Raw genomic sequence first — 22,420 nt, 5'->3', positions numbered from 1 at the left:
TGGAATGATTCACAAAATTGCATACAGTTATGGAATCTTATAACACCCCGAAAACTGTTCTCTCCACATAAAGGATGTGATTTGTGCAATTACATTGCTGAACTGTGTGTGGTTCACTATGATTGGATGGTCAACATTGGAAAGGGACAATAAATAGGGAATGTGTCATCCCATCGAATGGACTGTAACCTTTATCAGTTTGAAGTTGAAAATGAAGCTTGAAGTTTTCTTTTCCTGTTTGCTGAATTATTTGATGAAGATAGTCTTTATATGGTTGTTATTCTTGATCACATTGTGTACAATGCTGTAATTATACCAGAAGTATATCTTCTCATATAAAGATTTATTAACATCAAATGATTCCTGAACAAAAGGAGTGAAGTTTTTTGTTTTGAAGTACCATACATGCTTGAGTACAGTTTCAATAGGATACATTCCTAATCCGGGCCTGGATTAGCAGCTCTGGTTTTGGTTTTCAGTAGTTCTTTATGTGTGTTTCATCATATTAAGTTGAAATATGCTAAACTAACGATGGAACTAGCCTAAATTTAGTGCATATTAGAAGTTGGCATCAATAAGGTCACACAGTCCTGGCTGTATTATAACTGATGATGGCTTCCCGAAAGAAAGAAGACATATTTTATTTTCATCCATCCAAGATAGATCAATAAACTTCCAATTTCAATCAGGACCTTACAGAAATATGCATGTGTTCAATCATATCAGAACAGCTGCGAACATTTCAAATAATTTGCAATTATTTCCTAAACCAATATCAGTAAATTTATCGACTTTAAACTTAGAAGATTACTGATTTTGCATTAAACAATAATGTTCGTTTACAGTACTTCCAGTACTTTGATTGAATTTGAAAGGTTGGCAGGTCTGCATCTTGGATTTTGACAATTGAAGTTTGTTATCGCTATTTCTGAGAAAGTACTGAAGGGATCTTCCTGAAATTTCATATGTAGGTTCCCCTTGGTGCCTAGGTATGCATATTGCATTTTGAGACCTATTGGAAAACAACATGGCCGACAGGCAGCCATCTTGGATATTGACAATTGAAGTTTGTTATCGCTATGTCTCAGAAAGTGCTGAAGGGATCTTTCTCAAATTTCATATGTAGGCTCCTCTTGGTGCCTAGTTATGCATATTGCATATTGAGACCAATCGGAAAACAACATGGCCGACAGGCAGCCATCTTGGATTTTGACAATCGAAGTTTGTTATCGCTATTTCTCAGAAAGTACTGAAGGGATCTTTCTCAAATTTCATATATAGGTTCCCCTTGGTGCCTAGTTATGCATATTGCATTTTGAGACCAATCGGAAAACAACATGGCCGACAGGTAGCCATCTTGTATTTTGACAATTGAAGTTTGTTATCGCTATTTCTCAGAAAGTACTGAAGGGATATTCCTGGAATTTCATATGTAGGTTTCCCTCGGTGCCTATCGCTAAATCTTCAATTTTATATATAGGTTCCCCTTGTTTGAAAAGTACTAAAGAGGGCTCTTTCTGAATTTACACAGATTAGTAAGACTTAGAGGAAGGGAAAAGTAGAGAAAAGATCAATCTGACATGGAACCTATAAAGATCATTCAATGGTGGGCGCCAAGATCCCTTTGGGATCTCTTGTTACTGTATTTTTATCATTAAATTTTTATTTACCATTTGGTAAATACTGTAATGCTGAAAGTAATGCTGCTTTTTTATTTTTCGTACTGACTTTTGTACCTTTAATGTACATATGAAACATATAGAAATGTATCTAAAATCCGAAGCTCAACTCAGTTTCAAGATATCTCTAGAAAGAACCTTTTACTAAATCCTCTATTATTTGGTGTACTAATTGTATAACCATAATTTTATTTACCCTTGGTTGTGTGAATGTTTCAGTGCCAGGACACCCTGGTTCAGTTTGGAAGTTTCTTGTCCATGCAGCTGAGCTCTGAGGAATTTGTTAAACGTTTGCCAGATGTTGACACTCTCATCACAACATATCATATACCCCCAGATGCAGCCTTCTTCCTCTGTAGGCCTGCATTTACATATGCAATTAATGTAAGTTCTGCTCTTATACTGAATATTATCCATTATAGTATATATACATATAGCTTAAGATTTGTAAGGATTCATCTGATTACGTTTGGCTTCATCTGCAAAACTTGTGGTGAATAACAGTTTAAACTAATTAATGCATGCATCATTTCCAAATTGTAAAAAAGAAATAATTTAACCAATTTGATAAGTTTATGACATAATTAATTGAATTTCACTTCTTTTTTGTTCCCAGTCAAAGTTTGATGAACTCAGGAAAATTGACAAGAGCAATAAGCACAACTCTAGTCAACACAAAGTAAGTTTATATGGTGATGTAGAACAAATATCTCTTCAACCTTGATAGTCACAGGAGAAAAGTACACTGTGCCATTTATTAATAACCACTAGATACACTCTTGTTCTGGTGGTCGCAAAGAATGGAACATAAAAAGAACTTCTGAAATATCTTGTATACTACCTAATGTGAAGTGTACTACATATCAGGAGGTACGACAGTTATACTCTACTGATTGAAGTATTAAGCTTTCATTTTCTAAACCCGGTGATAGGAACATTTATATCATTATCATGAAATTTGTTTTTTAGATGCAGAGATATATAGAGGCATCCGAGTTTGTCAATGGTCCTGTGATAGAGTTGGTACGGCCACTGTACACTCCTAAAGTATGGGAAGATCTCAGGTACATTTGATGTTGAAGCTCTATTTTGATTGTTTGTCAATGTATATCACTATCAAATTAAATATGTGCCCAATTCAAGGTTATAAATGCTTGGGGTACCCAGTTGTTTTGCTAAAATTGGAATAAGTGTAATTGTAAACTTGTAATGGTAAGTGTAATTGTAAATTTGTAATGTTAAGTGTAATTGTAAATATGTAATGGTAAGTGTAATTGTAAACTTGTAATGGTAAGTGTAATTGTAAACTTGTAATGGTAAGTGTAATTGTAAACTTGTAATGGTAAGTGTAATTGTAAACTTGTAATGGTAAGTGTAATTGTAAACTTGTAATGGTAAGTGTAATAGTAAATTTGTAATGGTAAGTGTAATTGTAAACTTGTAATGGTAAGTGTAATTGTAAACTTGTAATGGTAAGTGTAATTGTAAACTTGTAATGGTAAGTGTAATTGTAAACTTGTAATGGTAAGTGTAATTGTAAACTTGTAATGGTGCAGAACCAAGTTGTAGAAACTAATCATTGTAGAGAGCTGTTTTAGAGATTTTAACAAAAATAAACATAGACTGCACTTAAAACGGGTTTGGTTCTTGTTTAGGATGAATATGGCTGGTCATTTATTTTCCGTTGCATGTAACTACACAAGAGTAGGTAAATAAACGATGCAGCAATGTTATTTTGACCAGACTCTAGAAGTATGCGCTTGTTTGAAATATTACCTAGCTATTAAAAGTAATTGTCTTATAGTTGATACTTAGATCTATATAATTTGAATATCCATACATGTAGTAATGATTAGTATCTGATTGTTTTATAGTGCCCCTTTCTTTGTGACGTTTTGGTCCCTACAAATGTACGACCTGGCGGTGCCCTCCAACGTGTATGACAAACAGAACCAGCAGCTCAGTGCACAAATCAACGCTATCGAGGATAATAAAGACATGGTAGGAACGAGTGTCTATTTATGTATAGTCCAGTTGATTATTAATCTGACTATCTTACATTTAGGTTTTGAATAGATGATTTGTACTCTTTAAATTCAAAAGTGACAGTTGTAATCTAATTGTGTCACCATATATAGAAACATAGATGGTTGATTCAGCCATGCTTGATTGTAATTTTTGGAAATCGAAATGAAAGAGATGGTGGTTATCACTGTAATTCACATAGAAAAGAACTTAGTTTAGAAATTATAAGTAGATATCAGTTATATAATGTAGAGTATGTAACAAATTTTTGTGTGTATATACTTACTAGTGGCATGTTGACACTGCGTCCTGCTGAAGTTGTGATCATTTTTAACTTTTAAATCAAATTTCAATTTTTGTGATAATTTTTTTTTTTTTTCTTTTAATCTTTATTTTTTGATATTATATCATAACCATCATTTTGTGAATTGTTAGCTTTTCCAGTCTGTAGATTTCTACTATCCTTAAATGACCCTAGTTGTTGATAGGCATTAAACTATACTAAACCAAGCTGTAGACTTATGACTTGCCAATGTTTCCTGCTGATTTAGTATGACTTAGGTATATGTTAATAGGTGGTCTAATTGTTGATTTGGAATTTTATTCATATCTCAGCCTCAGAGTAAGAAAAAGAAGGAAAAAGAAAGGTGTAACACACTGATGGACAAACTGAAAGACGAAGAAAAAAAACAAGGCGAGCATGTGGCACGTGTCCTCAACAGACTCAAGAATCAAAAGGAACAGTGGTTCATCTCCAGTATGTATCAAAGTCATACAGGGCGTTCTTGTTCGAATTGCTTGTTCAGGTTTTCTCCTGGAGTCCTTAACTTAGTGGTGTTTGGGAGTGAAATTGTTAATGTAATATGTAGGGTTGACAATTCTGACTTTCCTCTTGTTTTTTCTCGCAATTCCTCTTGTATAAAATTTCAATTGACAAATATTCGAAATTCAGTTGTAACCTCATTATCTCGAAGTCAATGCAGCTGTAAAAAAATTAGATATCCTTTGTACTTGAGGTATTAAACCGAGTATGTTTTACATAGAATTTTTACTGTTGAATGGTTACTTTCAGTTAAGAAGGGTCTTCGAGTTTAAGATTATGAGGTTTGCAGTATCAATAATAAAAATCAGATACGATATTTTGAAAGCTACACCCATTTATAAATATAAAATACTGTTGGTTTTAAGTATTTATTTTGATTATTGACAGGTATTTTCCTACAATAGAAACAGGGTTCGTTAAAAAGACCCTTTCCCCTAAAAAGAAAGTTGTGAAAATTCCCAATTTGCCACTAAAAAATTCCCAATTTTGAAATCACATTTGAATGATTAAGTATGTTTTATATACAAAGACCTATATTAAGGCAATTTAAAAAAATTAAAAAACAGCTACAGATAACAAAATGAAATCAAAAATAATATAAAGGCAATATTCATCAAAGAAAAACTGAAATTTGTATGAATTTCATTATTTTTTCTTTTTCCCAATGTCACATTTTGTCACGTAGAAATTCCCAATTCAATGGACCCTGGACCCAGTTGAAAAATTGTTGGAAAATCCCTGATTGATGTTAAATCATTCAAAATCATTCACACTTTATTTAATATTTTAGTGATATTGGGGTATTTTTGTGAGACTATTTAACACGACTTTCTGATGTATGCTGTAGGATCAACAAAGAACGAGACAATAACACAGTTCCTACAGCTGTGTATATTCCCGAGGTGTTGTTTCACAGCTATTGATGCCTTGTACTGCTCCAAGTTTATACACATACTACATGACTTGAAGACTCCTAACTTTTCAACTCTCATCTGTTATGACAGGGTAAGATTAATGTCGTCAGTTTAGACGAGGTTGGTTAACAAGGATTTTGTGCTATGATGTATCCACACATTGTGTGCTATGATGTATCAACACATTGTGTGCTATGATGTATCCACACATTGTGCTATGATGTATCCACACATTGTGTGCTATGATGTATCCACACATTGTGTGCTATGATGTATCCACACATTGTGTGCTATGATGTATCCCACACATTGTGTGCTATGATGTATCCACACATTGTGTGCTATGATGTATCCACACACATTGTGTGCTATGATGTATCCACACATTGTGTGCTATGATGTATCCACACATTGTGTGCTATGATGTATCCACACATTGTGTGCTATGATGTATCCACACATTGTGTGCTATGATGTATCCACACATTGTGTGCTATGATGTATCCACACATTGTGTGCTATGATGTATCCACACATTGTGTGCTATGATGTATCCACACATTGTGTGCTATGATGTATCCACACATTGTGTGCTATGATGTATCCACACATTGTGTGCTATGATGTATCCACACATTGTTTGCTATGATGTATCCACGCATTGTGTGCTATGATGTATCCACGCATTGTGTGCTATGATGTATCCTCACATTGTGTGCTATGATGTATCCACACATTGTGCTATGATGTATCCACACATTGTGTGCTATGATGTATCCACACACATTGTGTGCTATGAAGTATCCACACATTGTGTGCTATGATGTATCCTCACATTGTGTGCTATGATGTATCCACACATTGTGTGCTATGATGTATCCACACATTGTGTGCTATGATGTATCCACGCATTGTGTGCTACGCATTGTGTGCTATGATGTATCCACACATTGTGTGCTATGATGTATCCACACATTGTGTGCTATGATGTATCCACACATTGTGTGCTATGATGTATCCACACATTGTGCTATGATGTATCCACACACTTTGTGTACTATGAGGTATCCACACATTGTATGCTATGATGTATCCACACATTGTGGTATGATGTATCCACACATTGTGTGCTATGATGTATCCACACATTGTGTGCTATGATGTATCCACACATTCTGTGCTATGATGTATCCACACACATTGTTTGCTATGATGTATCCACACTTTGTGTGCTATGATGTATCCACACATTGTGTGCTATGATGTATCCACACATTCTGTGCTATGATGTATCCACACACAGTGTGTGCTATGATGTATCCACACATTCTGGCTATGATGTATCCACACACATTGTGTGCTATGATGTATCCACACTTTGTGTGCTATGATGTATCCACACATTGTGTGCTATGATGTATCCACACTTTGTGTGCTATGATGTATCCACACATTGTGTGCTATGACGTATCCACACATTGTGTGCTATGATGTATCCACACATTGTGTGCTATGATGTATCCACACATTGTGTGCTATGATGTATCCACACAATCTGTGCTATGATGTATCCACACATTGTGTGCTAATGTATCCACACATTGTGTGATATGATGTATCCACACACATTGTTTGCTTTGATGTATCCACACATTGTGTGCTATGATGTATCCACACATTGTGTGCTATGATGTATCCACACTTTGTGTACTATGATGTATCCACACATTGTGTGCTATGATGTATCCACACATTGTGTGCTATGATGTATACACACATTGTGTGCTATGATGTATCCACACACATTGTGTGCTATGATGTATCCACACACATTGTGTGCTATGATGTATCCACACATTGTGTACTATGATGTATCCACACTTTGTGTGCTATGATGTATCCACACATTGTGTGATGTAATGTATCCACACACATTGTGTGCTATGACGTATCCACACATTGTGTGCTATGATGTATCCACACATTTTGTGCTATGATGTATCCACACACAGTTGGTGCTATGATGTATCCACACATTGTGTACTATGATGTATCCACACATTGTGTGCTATGATGTATCCACACATTGTGTACTATGATGTATCCACACACATTGTGTGCTATGATGTATCCACACTTTGTGTACTATGATGTATCCACACACAGTGTGTGCTATGATGTATCCACACTTTGTGTACTATGATGTATCCACACTTTGTGTGCTATGATGTATCCACACATTGTGTACTATGATGTATCCACACACATTGTGTGCTATGATGTATCCACACTTTGTGTACTATGATGTATCCACACTTTGTGTACTATGATGTATCCACACATTTTGTGCTATGATGTATCCACACACAGTTGGTGCTATGATGTATCCACACATTGTGTACTATGACGTATCCACACATTGTGTGCTATGATGTATCCACACATTGTGTGCTATGATGTATCCACACATTGTGTGCTATGATGTATCCACACATTGTGTGCTATGATGTATCCACACTTTGTGTGCTATGATGTATCCACACATTGTGTGCTATGATGTATCCACACATTGTGTGCTATGATGTATCCACACATTGTGTGCTATGATGTATCCACACATTGTGTGCTATGATGTATCCACACATTGTGTGCTATGATGTATCCACACATTGTGTGATGTAATGTATCCACACTTTGTGTGCTATGATGTATCCACACATTGTGTGCTATGATGTATCCACACATTGTGTGCTATGATGTATCCACACTTTGTGTGCTATGATGTATCCACACTTTGTGTACTATGATGTATCCACACATTGTGTGCTATGATGTATCCACACATTGTGTGATGTAATGTATCCACACATTGTGTGCTATGATGTATCCACACATTGTGTTCTATGATGTATCCACACATTGTGTGCTATGATGTATCCACACATTGTGTGATGTAATGTATCCACACATTGTGTGATGTAATGTATCCACACACATTGTGTGCTATGATGTATCCACACTTTGTGTGCTATGATGTATCCACACTTTGTGTGCTATGATGTATCCACACATTGTGTGCTATGATGTATCCACACATTCTGGCTATGATGTATCCACACACATTCTGGCTATGATGTATCCACACATTGTGTGATGTAATGTATCCACACATTGTATGCTATGATGTATCCACACACATTGTGTGCTATGATGTATCCACGCATTGTGTGCTATGATGTATCCACACATTGTGTGCTATGATGTATCCACACATTGTGTGCTATGATGTATCCACACTTTGTGTACTATGATGTATCCACACACAGTTGGTGCTATGATGTATCCACACACATTGTGTGCTATGATGTATCCACACTTTGTGTACTATGATGTATCCACACACAGTTGGTGCTATGATGTATCCACACACATTGTGTGCTATGATGTATCCACACTTTGTGTACTATGATGTATCCACACATTGTGCGCTATGATGTATCTTACACATTGTGTGCTATGATGTATCCACACATTGTGTGCTATGATGTATCCACACATTGTGTGCTATGATGTATCCACACTTTGTGTGCTATGATGTATCCACACACATTGTGTGCTATGATGTATCCACACACATTGTGTGCTATGATGTATCCTCACATTGTGTGCTATGATGTATCCACGCATTGTGTGCTATGATGTATCCACACACTTTGTGTACTATGATGTATCCACACTTTGTGTACTATGATGTATCCACACACAGTTGGTGCTATGATGTATCCACACACATTGTGTGCTATGATGTATCCACGCATTGTGTGCTATGATGTATCCACACATTGTGTGCTATGATGTATCCACACATTGTGTGCTATGATGTATCCACGCATTGTGTGCTATGACGTATCCACACATTGTATGCTATGATGTATCCACACACATTGTGTGCTATGATGTATCCACACTTTGTGTGCTATGATGTATCCACACATTGTGTGCTATGATGTATCCACACATTCTGGCTATGATGTATCCACACATTGTGTGCTATGACGTATCCACACATTGTATGCTATGATGTATCCACACACATTGTGTGCTATGATGTATCCACACTTTGTGTGCTATGATGTATCCACACATTCTGTGCTATGATGTATTCACATGTTACTCCTGCTTAGCGCTCAACATATTAGGAGTTGGACGATTGGTTCAACCTTTGTCAGTATAATGTGACCGGGTTGAGCGTCCTGTTAGTTGTCTTCAGCAGTATGCTTCAGTGAGGTAGCACTATAAATCAGCAAAAGTTCCAGCCTTTCACAAGGAGACTTCACACAAACATACTGCAGCCTCCCAAAACACACATACATAACTGCCACATGCATGCATATTGCATGCATGGAAGGCCGTCCTTGGATGACCTTGGCTGTTGATAGGATGCTAAACAACTAAAACCAAACCAAATCCACACATTCTCTGATATGATGTATCGACACATTCCTCACATTTGGTATTTGAAAGATGTATGTTCAGCCTCTAAGAACTTGTCTGGTCTCAAACATACATACAGAAATCTCAGAGTAGATCTTTTAAAGAGCTTTAACTTCCCTAACAAGTCATGTACAGTGAAATAGTTAGCATGAAAGGTATAACATGAATTCTGTGGATTTTTTTTTTTTTAAATATTGCATGCCATGAAGTAATGATATATGTAGATTTGCAATGTATATTGAATATTTTACAGATTTTCTGTGATATTACCTACACTGTGACATGCTGTACAGAGAACGAGGCTCATCGTTACGGTCGCTTTCTCTGTGCTGCCCTTGACACCATAATGAGATGGCATAGCAACAAGAGTATCTATGAAAAGGTATGCAATGTTTCTAATGCTACAAGTCTCCAAAATTTTGATGAATGTATAATTTAACATTTTGAAATGATTAATGTCATCGGATGTGTGTAGCTATTATTTAGTTATTAATGTGACAAATTTCCATTAAATTTATCAATAAACTATTAATAAAGAATAACACAAATCTATGGAAAAGCAAAACACACAATATTTATGGATATGTGAATGTTGTGTGTCAGTTCGGTATAAATATTTACATCACAAGATGACACTAAAGATATAAATCTTTTTCTCTGGACTTTGTTGTGACCGATTACTTGATTATGATACTTCTTAAATAATGATTTTGAAAACATCTTATAATTGAAATTTGATTGTTTAAACATAAAACAATTGTATATAGAGGACTGTTAGAAACAAATATAGATATGTAACTCTGACTCTACCTATTAGTTTGGTTTGGTGTTTTTCATTTACAGAGAATGATAGCACGTACTGTATACTACTCGACGTTTACAGAGAATGATAGCACGTACTGTATACTACTTGATGTTTACAGAGAATGATATCACGTACTGTTTACTACTTGACTTTTACATAGAATGATAGCACGTACTGTATACTACTTGACGTTTACAGAGTGATAGCACGTACTGTATACTACTGGACGTTTACAGAGAATGATAGCACATACTGTATACTACTTGACGTTTAGAGAGAATGATAGCTCGTACTGTATACTACTCGAGGTTTACAGAGAATGATAGCACGTACTGTATACTACTTGACGTTTACAGAGAATGATAGCACGTACTGTATACTACTTGACGTTTACAGAGAATGATAGCACGTACTGTATATTACTTGAGGTTTACAGAGAATGATATCACGTACTGTATACTACTTGACGTTTACAGAGAATGATAGCACGTACTGTATACTACTTGACGTTTACAGAGAATGATAGCACGTACTGTATACTACTCGACGTTTACAGAGAATGATAGCACGTACTGTATACTACTTGACGTTTACAGAGAATGATAGCACGTACTGTATACTAGACGTTTACAGAGAATGATAGCACGTACTGTATACTACTTGACTCATATAAGTGGAATATAATTCAAATATATAGACAACATAAACTTTGGCAGGTAGTGTAGGTAAGGATAACAACCCTCACAGAAACATTCTTTAGGTGGCAGTTGAGTATTATCAAGGAATTGAAGATCCTATTTATCATTTACACCTCGTATACATAGGTCATTTGTAAAGGTAGTCCATCGGTACAGAAAGTGTTTTGAAGTTTATCTATCATAAGGCTTGTGAAAATTAAACCCAATGCAGAAACGGTGTTTTAAAGTTTATCTATCTTAATGCTTGCGGAAATTAAACCCAGTGCTGAAACAGTGCTTGAAAGTTAATCTATATTTAGGCTTGATGAAAGTAAACCAAACAAAACAGTTGGTCATTGAAAAATGTATTGTCTCAATATTTACAGGAGTGTGCTAGTTACCCTGGGTTCGTGACAGTATTCCGTAAAGGTACAGACAGTAACAACAAGGCAGATCAGCTGGATTACGAGAACTATCGTCATGTGTGTCACAAGTGGCAGTTCAGGATAACTAAGGTAAGTTTCACATTGGCTTTAAAAGATAAAAACCTATCTATGAAAAAAGTGAAATAATACTTGCAAATTGATATACCCTTTTTTTTTTGAGGAAGTGAGGTTGCATGTCTAGAGTAAGTCCAATAATTTGTTTTCTTTTAAATATATTTAAGGAAATGTTCAATACATTTTAAACTGTAATATTTATGATGTGTGCTGGGTTCCTGTTGTTTCCACTTGATAAGCTTTCTTAATAACATCAAATTCCCAGGAAAGTTGGTCTCACTGCAGACACATACAACTTGATATATACTGACACCCTTCCCTTTAGATTGACAAGGGAGGATGGGGGAACTCATCATGTTAAAACAATATTGAGTTGAAATCAGGGCTTTTACGAGTATCCAAACACGGAGTGGAACCTGGGTTCAAAAATGTGTACCCGGGTACCTGTCAAAAAAGGAATCACTCTGGCATCCTCCAATGGTAAAAAAAAAATAAAAAAAAATAAAGGAAATTATTTATTCTGTTCTAACATACCGGAGATATGCTTTATCAATCTATCTGCAACATCGTTATGATTTTGATTTCTCAGGACATTAATTTTGATTTCTCAAGACTGATTTTATTGTGTAAACCTTCATTCATGTCAGCTTCCCCAGTGTACTAGTACGATAACACAAGGGCTGCCCAAATGAGATTATGTCATACTTCCTGCTACGCGTTCTTAGGCAATATTAAGTGTTGATTTTATTGTTGATTTTATTATCTCTTTCTCTGTTATGAAAAAACGTGATTTGTATATGGTCAAAATATGTCGAGTATTGTTTACCTGTGACAGCCCTAGTTGGAGTTTATATAAACACTTTACTTTGCCTGTAAGAAGTTTTCCAATTAAAGATGAAAACACAAAAGAAAAGTAAAAAGGAAAAAATTGTATAACATATATCTGATCAGTATCATTTTGTAAGCATTTATGTTTGATTGTTTTCAGGCCATGGTGTCATGCCTGGAGTCTGGGAAGTTCATTCAGATCCGCAATGCTCTCATTGTTCTTACAAAGGTTTGCTATATTAGATGATTTGAATATATATTATCATTAGTTATTGATTACAAAAGCACTGTAACATTTCTTTCTGTGAAAATTTGCTTTATATAAATTCATACGATTTAACTTATTAAAATAAAGGATAGCAAAGAGAATTGTTTTACAGTCTTAAAATCTTCAGAAATTTTGCAGAAATTGAACAGATTAAAAACTGATGTATGTAAGTAGCTGCTTTATGAATTATTATCCTGATTCACTTATTTCATTGTGAAAGTTTTTCAATCATCAAAGTTCTGTAGTCCCTAACACGTTCTTCAAATTGGAATATGATCCCACCATGATTGGTAATATGATTTATGTCATTAGATCCTGCAGCACTACCCACGTATTACACAGTTTGGCCAGGCACTGGAGCGTCGTGTAGACAGACTGAGACAGGAGGAGAAGGATAAACGACAAGATATTTATGCCCTTGCCATGGGGTGAGTTAACTGGAATATTAGCTTGTAACAGGGAAATATATCTGTGGATATACCATGGAGGATGTTATCTGGAATATTAGCTTTGAAAAGGAAGATAGTAATAAATAGTAGCCTTGTACATTTGTTATGCCCTCGCCAAGAAATGGGGGGGGGGGGGGGGGGGGGGGGGGGGGCATATAGTGTTACCCATGTTCGTCCCATCCCGATCCATCCCGATGCAATCTAACTAGTTAATCTCAAGAACTGCTGAGGTTTCGAAGTGTCAAGTGGCAGCAGGGGCATTGATGACTTACAGACATTTTCTAGTTTATTATAAGTTAGGCAGATGAAATTGCTGAGAAATTGATAAGTGGATCAGTTGGTCTCAAAATTTGTTGACTAAACGGAACCAAGAAGTAGGTCTTAAACTTGAAATGAATGGTTGTTTGTTACTAGTATCTAGTATAAGATGTACTATATTGATATTTCTATTATAATTCTAATTAATTTTTAAACAGGTATTCAGGTCAGCTTAAAAGCAAAAAGACTTCCTGGGTTCAAGAAGCAGAATTCCACTTGAAAGACAAAGAGGTAACTAGAAATACTCCCAATACTTTAATGGAAAATTTGAAGTGTTTTAATAAACCTTTAGAATTCCTTGCAATTCATTAAATGTAATAGTGTTAGATTAATCAAAACTGTTTAACAAATAGAAGTATTGAAATTTATCATATGTTAAGTGCACTTGTAGTGTATGTTCAAATGTGTATTATGAGGCATGATAGTCTTGTGTTTTGATGCAGGGCTACGTGGCCCAAGGGTCACTAGGGTCCCAGCAAGGACTCTGTGTTGGATCCTTGAACAAGATATGTTAAGGCCCATTTACATGGTTTGTTTTTCCACGTGTGGTAAAACATGCCACAGGGCTCAGATAGAAATTTTAGAACAACTAGGCACTGTGCCTAGTAACAATAGTACAAGCACTCGGCACTATTTGAAATCCACTCGGCACCAAATAGCTAACTTGTGATTTCATCTTGTTTTAAGTTAAGACTTTTATATTTTATGTCCTTGTGTACATCTTATCATGTCTTAATATATTTAGTTATAGAAGAAAGAAAACATCATAAAATTATCTTTTGTAAGTTTTTAATCTCATAGAACCAGTGCCTATAAAAAGTGTCAACTAAGTATCTGCAAGATTGGGGCACTCTGTACAATATCAACAGTTCGTGATACTCCAACAATGTTATAGGTTTTACATGTACACAGCGCAGTCGGCAAAATCATTTCCGATAGAAAAAGGGCCGACCAGCAGCCTCTTATATTATAGGAGTACAGTTCATGATATCTTAAATGTCGTATTTCGTCATCCATTCTTTATGGAATTACCCTTCACCTTTCACCCTCACTTAAGTCGTAAAGAAACTAAACAGGAATACGCTGAAACCTCAAAAAACACATACGCACTCGCCACACACAATCATGCATATCGCATGCACAGGAGGCAGTCCATATGTTAAATGAATCAAACCAAACTAAACCAAACACTTGTGTCATTTCGATCTCTAGTTTGTCGGACTTCCTCATTACCGTCATTTAACGTTCGTCAGTGATTGTTTTGAAAAAGAAATCAACGAGCCGCTCGCTCGTTGTTGTAAAGGAAGTTGTGAAGAAACGCCCGCATGCGCACTGGTTTGTTAACAGCATCTCTTTGCTGCTTTATTATCAGACGCATGCTTTAGTAAATTACAAGCGTTTGAACGACCCGGCCCGTACTAGTGAAGTCATTTGTAAACACATGTCACGTTAGCCTAAGGTATGTGTATGGTTCATCTTATCGACATATTATGATATTAAAATCTTTTTAAAAAAATGTCTTTGGATTAGTAACAATTCGACACAGTGTTATTACTGTGTGGTCAAAACTTTTGCTCGGCACTAGGACGAGTCTGACCCAACAGTTCACTCGGCACTTGACTGTTTTGACCCGGGCAAGACGAGTGGACGAGTGGTTTATCGGAGCCCTGATGCCATGTAAAATAGCAATCTGCAGGCAGATCTGCAAAGCCGACCAAATGGAGCATGTTCTATTTCATATAGAAAAGCAGATGTAACTGACCAATACGGCCTGACCAATCAGCCGTATGGTCATAGATTAATCTCCACAGCAAGAACATTCCAACAGCTGCATATATCTGTATCCTGATTTTGTATTAAAGGAGACATCTTGTGAAGTGGCTCTTCAAATTAAAATGTATACGGTTTGCAAACCATGTAAACAGGATTACCACATATGTTGTCAGTGCATATCTGATCTGACCACATGTGAAAAAGCACACCATGTAAACGGGCCTTTACTCTGTTATGTTCCAGCCCACTCAACTCTAAATGAGTATGTGGTAGGGCAGTACAAGAAATTAGGTTCCTATTCTAGTCAATTATGAACATTTAGGAGGCTGTCTGTTTTTTCTATGACCATCATTACAACTCTGACAAGTTTATAGGGAATACCATGTTTAAGCTGTTAGTGCCAAAATGACAGCTCCAGCTGTATGCTCCCCAGGGAGTTGTGAAAAGACATTGACTGGATGCTAAAGGCCCATTAACCATGGATGATGATTTATTAACTGCTTAAAGACAGCTATATATATGTTGCTGTGATAAAGCAGTATATAAAACTCTGAGTTATAAATTATTTTTATTATTATCAGGTGAAAAGCACAGCAAAGACCACTAGTAATTCCTCCCAACAGGCTAGTAACCAGTCTACCAATGGTGTCACAGAGAATGGATCTAAAAAGACAAATGGGGAGGCGAAATCTCAGTCAAAGAGGACAGAAAATGGAGAAGGTAAACACTGTTTCTATTATTGTGTTCAAATGTTCTATTCCTGTCAAAACACAGATCAACCGTTTTATAAGGTGCTTGTGAAAATCGAATTATCCTTTGATCTAATGCTAGCTAGGCAAAATCTTCAGTACAGTTGATAGATAAACTTAAAAGTGTTTAACAAAATTATACAATACTGATTGCTGTTAATATTAAACTCATATTTTTAGGGGAAGTATGTCAGTTTGGCATTAGATAGGCATATGTTCTGCCCAACGATACACTTGGTATACATTTTTTTTTAATAATATGTTAAGTTTTGACAATACTAAGGGATTTATAACATAAAAGAAAGATCAATATTAAGCTAATCTTGAATGTTACTATTTGCATGTAGTCTCAAGTTCAAAGTCAAAAGATCCCAAAGACAGTAAGGAGGTCAAAGAGAAGAAGTCACGTGAACCAGCAGAGAAAAAAGAAAAATCCGATACCAAATCAAAGATGTCATCTGAGAAATACTCTGGAAATGTAGAAGAGAGGAGAGAAATAACATCCAGGTAATGGTCATATGTATATGCTCGGTTTATGCTACATAGTGATGGAGGCCCTGTTGTGATCACTCTGTTCATCCGTCTATCTCTTTGGGTATACCTTGGTGAGACGGTAGGACATGTATCAAAAGTAGGTCAGTCACCTACATTTTGATCTTTGACCTAAATCAAAGAAAAAGTTTGTGCCGGCTCTATCTCCTACACTATTTGTCACTGGAACTTCATACTTAAGGGTATGGATTCACCTATTTATTACAAAAATCATCTATGCATTCTTGGCATATACTTTCTCATCCGATGGGGGACTAATTCTCCAAATTGTCTGGTTTGTCCTGCTGTAAGTTTTAGTCAAATGACTGTTTAGGCCAATGGGTCTCTTGTTGGCAATTCTGGTTTTGTAAGAAGTTATCTGGCACATATAAAACAAGCCTTTCTGCATTTATAACCATCATCAAAGGGTGGGCTATTCAAATCACCCTTCATAGGTGGTCTGTGGTCCATCTGTTTGTCATTCCATAAACAATCAATGTTATCCTTGTTTCTTGAATAGGACTGGAAGGATATTTCTCAAACTTGATGTGTAGGCTCCCCATTGTCCCTCGTTGTGACCATTTAATTTTGAGTCTGATCAGGAAAATAAGGCAAACAGGCAGCCATCAATTGAAGTTAGATTGTTTATCAAACTTGATATGTTGGTCACCCTCAGTCCCTGATTATGCATTATCAATTTTGAAAGTGATTGTAAAATGATCTGACTAACAAGCAGCCACCTTGGTGGGCACAAAGGTCCCTCTGGAATAACTTGTTTAGAACCGTCTACACTGACATTAAAAGCTTATTTTGTTGGTATTGCTGTATTTTCATTTCCTTCAGTTACTATTCACATACACATCAACTTGTTTTCCTGGTATGTTATAGCTCCAAAAAAGACAAAGAAAGCAACCATAAAGACAAAGAAGAGAAATCGTCCAAGGATAAAGACAAGTCTCATATGGAAGACAGGTCCAAGGATAGGGGCCACAGTAGCAAAGATGTTAAACATCTCAAAGAGGATGACACCGAGTGGGTAGCCAAGGAGGATCGAGGCCACTCCTCAAAGGAAGAAAAGTCTATGAGGACTAAGGAGGAAAAGGTCCGTATCAAGGAAGAACCCAGAGAAAGGAAAGTTGAGATGAAGGTAGACAAACCAAACAAACGTGAAGACAAACATGAGAAGGTAAAACTGAAAAGAATGTATGATACAGAAGCTAGGGACAGTAGTCGAGAAGTGAGGGATGCTGGCCGGGACACAGGGAGAGAGTACCGAGAGTCACCCAAAGAGAGAGAGGGCCACCGAGAGAGGCGAGTGGAGGAACATCCTGAGAGAGCATCCAGCGTAGGTTCCAGTGGTAGCCATGGATCCGCCAACCTTCGTCGTAGCCCAGACAAGTCACCTCAGTATGCAGATGAACGAGGTTAGTTTAGCTCAGTCTGTAGTGATTCATTGATAGGTGGTCGGGTGGCACAGTGGTAACACACTTGTCTTTTACCTAGGCGGCCTGGGGTTCAGTTCCCTTATCATATGTGAATAAGTATGGGCACCTCCCCAACCATGTTGGTGTTCCCCGAGTACTCCCGTTTCCTCCCACTCTAAGATCATTGCATTCTTCCATCCGGGCCTACAAGTGCGATTAATATATGTTGATATAACTTGTTTCGCAATTGTTGTAAAATAGATCAAGTTTACATTCATTGATGTATGAAGTTTTCAATTACGCTTTTGAGGCTAAGATTGAATTATTTGAAGTCTAAAACAAATGTCAATTACTTTACCTCATACAAAGTCTGGGGGGGGGGGATATGCTAATTTGGCTGTGGACACATTGATTACCAGCTATTTATAACTTGTATTTTTATTTTAATGATTTGGGGGGGGAATGGGGGGAGCATATATAAATGTGTTACCCATGTCTGTTTGTCCTGTCCCCTGGTGTCCCGTTGAATCTTGATCCGAAATCAGTGACATATCTTGAGATGCCCCAGGCAGATTTGGTCCATATTTTACACCATACTATCGTATTACCAAGTTTTACACCTGATCAACCTTCTTGGGGACAATGTTAAAGGGTCAAAGGTCATCTTTAACCCTTTTTGACCTTTGACCCCTTCTGCATTGGATGCATTGTTGTATAGGAGCATGGGCATTCATGTTGCGCAGATATTTTCTAGCTCACTTATATTTATTAAACCTCACGACCCAAATAACAGTGGGATTAGGAGGGGATCCTAACAAATATCTAAATATCAGTTGATCAGTGTCCAAATGTAGTTATAGTTTCTGAATATTTTTGCTATTTTGCAAAAAAATCAAAAAGAAAATACTTCATAAATGTATAATGTCTGAAACGTGGAAATACACTATCTGAAGACATACATTCATTTAGCACTTGCATGAATCATACTGGCCTCTTTTTTTTGCCTCAGAGATGATTTGATGGATTATATTGTGATTGTACAGTACATTGTTTCTATTGACTCTTGAACGACTGCCATACTATTATTGCTGATATGCTATCTGTTAGTTTAGAACTTGCTGCAGAATTTTCTAACTAATATCTGCATAACATATTCAGGTATTCTTTGAACACTGGTTTTCGGAGAAAGCAAATATTGAAGATTTTCTGCCTGAGAAATAAATATTTTACAAGGGGCTATTTTGGTTTGAAAATTTTTTGAATTATTCCTAGTATTTTGAAACTTGGAATCAAATTGATAATAAAATAGAATGTGTTTGGTAGTAAGTTGTATGTCTAAATAAAAGGTTTTGTTTCCTCAGATGGAAAACGCCGCCGCCTGGACACCTCCGCCACACCTTCAAGTTCCAAGGTTAGTATGATGGAGGTCTGCTCCTGATGTCAGTCGACACTGTCAGTGTGAGGTCAAGTACAGAGGTCGCAGGCACCTTGCAGGCGTCACCTAGGCAACCCGTACCTACTCGGGCTCCAGGGAAGGAAGGAATGATTTAATGTCTAATCCATGTTGGTTTTCAGTGAATCTTGGGTTTTCAAGTTGTCTATGCAAGATCCGTTTTCAGAAAGTGGCGAGGGATTCGAAGAAGGTTCCAAATGTAAGGAGATATGGTTTGGGAAGTCATAAGTGTTAAAGGGTTAATGGTTTTATCCAGCTTGGAATTCATAAAGTTTGCAATGTTGAGATGAAGTGGGCAGGTTGTATACCCCAAGTCAACATCAATTCTTCCATTGTTTGTGATGCTACATCATGATATTAGATAAAAGCAGAAAGTCAGCTCTGAAGGAAGGGCAGAATGGATGTGAGCTCAACGAAATACGAGAGACTTTGTCTAAGAATGTTGTTTATTGGGTGTAAGTTAATTGGTTATAGGCAGAGTATTGTGTCAGTGCAGCGTCATGAGTGTTTAATATTTGGATGAGGAAATTAAATCTTCAACAGTAGTATACCAGTTTTCATTAATGATTCAACTACACAATTGATGCTTTAACCAATACCTGGAGATATTACAACTACCAAAATACTGCTTCAACCAGTCCCCAGAGATGGCCTGTACTACCAAAATACTGCTTCAACCAGTACCCAGAGATGGCCTGTACTACCAAAATACTGCTTCAACCAGTACCCAGAGATGGCCTGTACTACCAAAATACTGCTTCAACCAGTACCCAGAGATGGCCTGTACTACCGAGTTGCTGCTTCACCAAGTTCAGTCTTCAATTTCTGGGTATATTACACATTCCAAGTTACTGCTTCAACAATTGGTATCCTGGAATATTATTGCTACCCTATTGCTTCAACAGCATCAGTTTCCAGTTATGATAATGCTACAACTTCTAATATCCAGAGATGAACCAGCGAACGAATTCAGCAGTTAGGAGAGATTCCAGCCACCAATTTTAGTAAAAATTCAGTAATTCTCCATTCAGAAATGGCCCGACAACTAAATTTGGTCTCCTTTTATTTAAAACAACAAGATAGTTTTTGTAGATGGTCTCAAACCAGTGATGTTCCAACTACGAAATCCAATGATTTTCCACCGACCAAAGTTACTACTTCAACAATTTGAAACGGCCTGTATCCTGTTATGGTTCGACTGCCAAAGTTACTGCTTCAGCAAGTAAAATCTACCCGTCTACAGAGATGTCCAACTACAAAATGTGCTGCTTCTACAACTTAAAGGCTTAAGAGATGGTCAAGCTACCAAATTTGCTGAAAAATTGAGATAAGTACCCAAACATCATTCAGCTACCTAAGTTACTGCTCCAAAGAATACAACCAGTATCCCAAGATGGTCCGACTACCAAAGCATCTGATTAAGTTCAACAGTTAAGTGGTATGAAGAAAGGTCCCATCTACAAAATTTTGCTGCTTCAATAAAAAAACCACAACTGGTATCCAGAGATGGTTCGTCTACCAAAGCTGTCGCTGCAACATATATTTCAAGATGGTCCCATCTACAAAATCTCCTGCTTCGATAATTACAAACGACTAGTCTCTAGAGATGGTTCACTACCAAAGCTTGCCTTCAACAGTTTGAACAACATATATTTCAAGATGGTCCCATCTACAAAATCTCCTGCTGCAATAATTACAAACAACTGGTCTCTAGAGATGGTTCACTACCAAAGCTTGCCTTCAACAGTTTGAACAACATATATTTCAAGATGGTCCCATCTACAAAATCTGCTCCTTCAACAATTAGAAACAACTGGGTCGACTACCAAAGCTGCACTTCTGTTGTGAGAAATGAGCCTTGATAAGAACTGTTTTAGATTTAAATTAAGGGAAAGCATTGAAGCAGCATTGTATACCTTCAATAAAACCAGAAGACAAGTTTTCACCAGGGATAGCCAGTGATTATGGGAGGTAGATATCTTCAAATCGAAGGAAAATATGGAACTCTTTGTGTTCATGACTTTAAGAAATATGGCACCATATACTTTCAACCTCCAAGAGAACATTGTCAAGATTGGAAATCCAAGTTTAATTTCACTTAAGAAGACATAAAAAGGAATTAATGCGTATTAGACTTTAAAGTGTTTCATAGTAGAATTTTTTTTTTAAATGCATAAAAATCATAAATTCATGGACTGGAAAAATACCAAAGTTAGCCCAATTCCAAAGTGGAGACGAGGAATCTTGCTAGATTAGGGTATTCATTTTCAAAAGAAAATTATAGTTTCTCATTAGTTGTTAAAAGTTTAAGCACCTATTTGAAATTTAACCAGGGTATACACGGTAAACCCCTTTTGGATCTAGTCTTGTGAAGTGCCTTGCTCAAATTTTAGAGTTCCTATTGCGCCCGTTATTCTTGTTCGCATAAGGAGCCACATCGAAATCTACACAATGGAAGGGTATTCATATGGATGTTTGTCTGTATTAACCGGTGATTTTCTTCACAAAGTGAAAATTCTGTGGATTGTGCAATAAAGGTTTTTACACATTATTCTTATGTGCATATGGATGTACGTCAAATTCTACACTATGGAAGAGTATTATCAGGACAAGAATACGTCTGTGCCAAAATAACTCCACAGTGTATAAGGAAAGGTTATGATGGTGGAAAATCCTTAATATGATAATCAGTTGTGAAAATATATACATT

General features: G+C 36.6%; 1 protein-coding gene across 3 annotated transcripts in view; it reads left to right on the top strand.

Annotated features, from left to right (window-relative positions):
* The window catches only part of LOC117328998 (THO complex subunit 2-like), a 55,867-nt gene that overhangs the window by 21,059 nt on the left and 12,388 nt on the right, over nucleotides 1-22,420 (top strand). For all 3 annotated transcript variants that reach the window (XM_033886661.1, XM_033886662.1, XM_033886660.1), the window contains exons 16-30: nucleotides 1,899-2,063; nucleotides 2,296-2,358; nucleotides 2,649-2,743; nucleotides 3,554-3,680; nucleotides 4,320-4,461; nucleotides 5,375-5,532; nucleotides 10,189-10,317; nucleotides 11,804-11,932; nucleotides 12,906-12,974; nucleotides 13,326-13,441; nucleotides 13,939-14,011; nucleotides 16,135-16,273; nucleotides 16,650-16,809; nucleotides 17,722-18,257; nucleotides 19,619-19,668. In XM_033886661.1, coding sequence (XP_033742552.1) covers nucleotides 1,899-2,063; nucleotides 2,296-2,358; nucleotides 2,649-2,743; nucleotides 3,554-3,680; nucleotides 4,320-4,461; nucleotides 5,375-5,532; nucleotides 10,189-10,317; nucleotides 11,804-11,932; nucleotides 12,906-12,974; nucleotides 13,326-13,441; nucleotides 13,939-14,011; nucleotides 16,135-16,273; nucleotides 16,650-16,809; nucleotides 17,722-18,257; nucleotides 19,619-19,668 — 2,151 coding nt within the window. The remainder of the gene's footprint in view (nucleotides 1-1,898; nucleotides 2,064-2,295; nucleotides 2,359-2,648; nucleotides 2,744-3,553; nucleotides 3,681-4,319; nucleotides 4,462-5,374; nucleotides 5,533-10,188; nucleotides 10,318-11,803; nucleotides 11,933-12,905; nucleotides 12,975-13,325; nucleotides 13,442-13,938; nucleotides 14,012-16,134; nucleotides 16,274-16,649; nucleotides 16,810-17,721; nucleotides 18,258-19,618; nucleotides 19,669-22,420) is intronic.

Source organism: Pecten maximus, chromosome 6 (genome assembly GCF_902652985.1).
Source record: "Pecten maximus chromosome 6, xPecMax1.1, whole genome shotgun sequence".
Classification (NCBI taxonomy): domain Eukaryota; kingdom Metazoa; phylum Mollusca; class Bivalvia; order Pectinida; family Pectinidae; genus Pecten; species Pecten maximus.
This window is presented reverse-complemented; position numbering and strand designations above follow the sequence as displayed.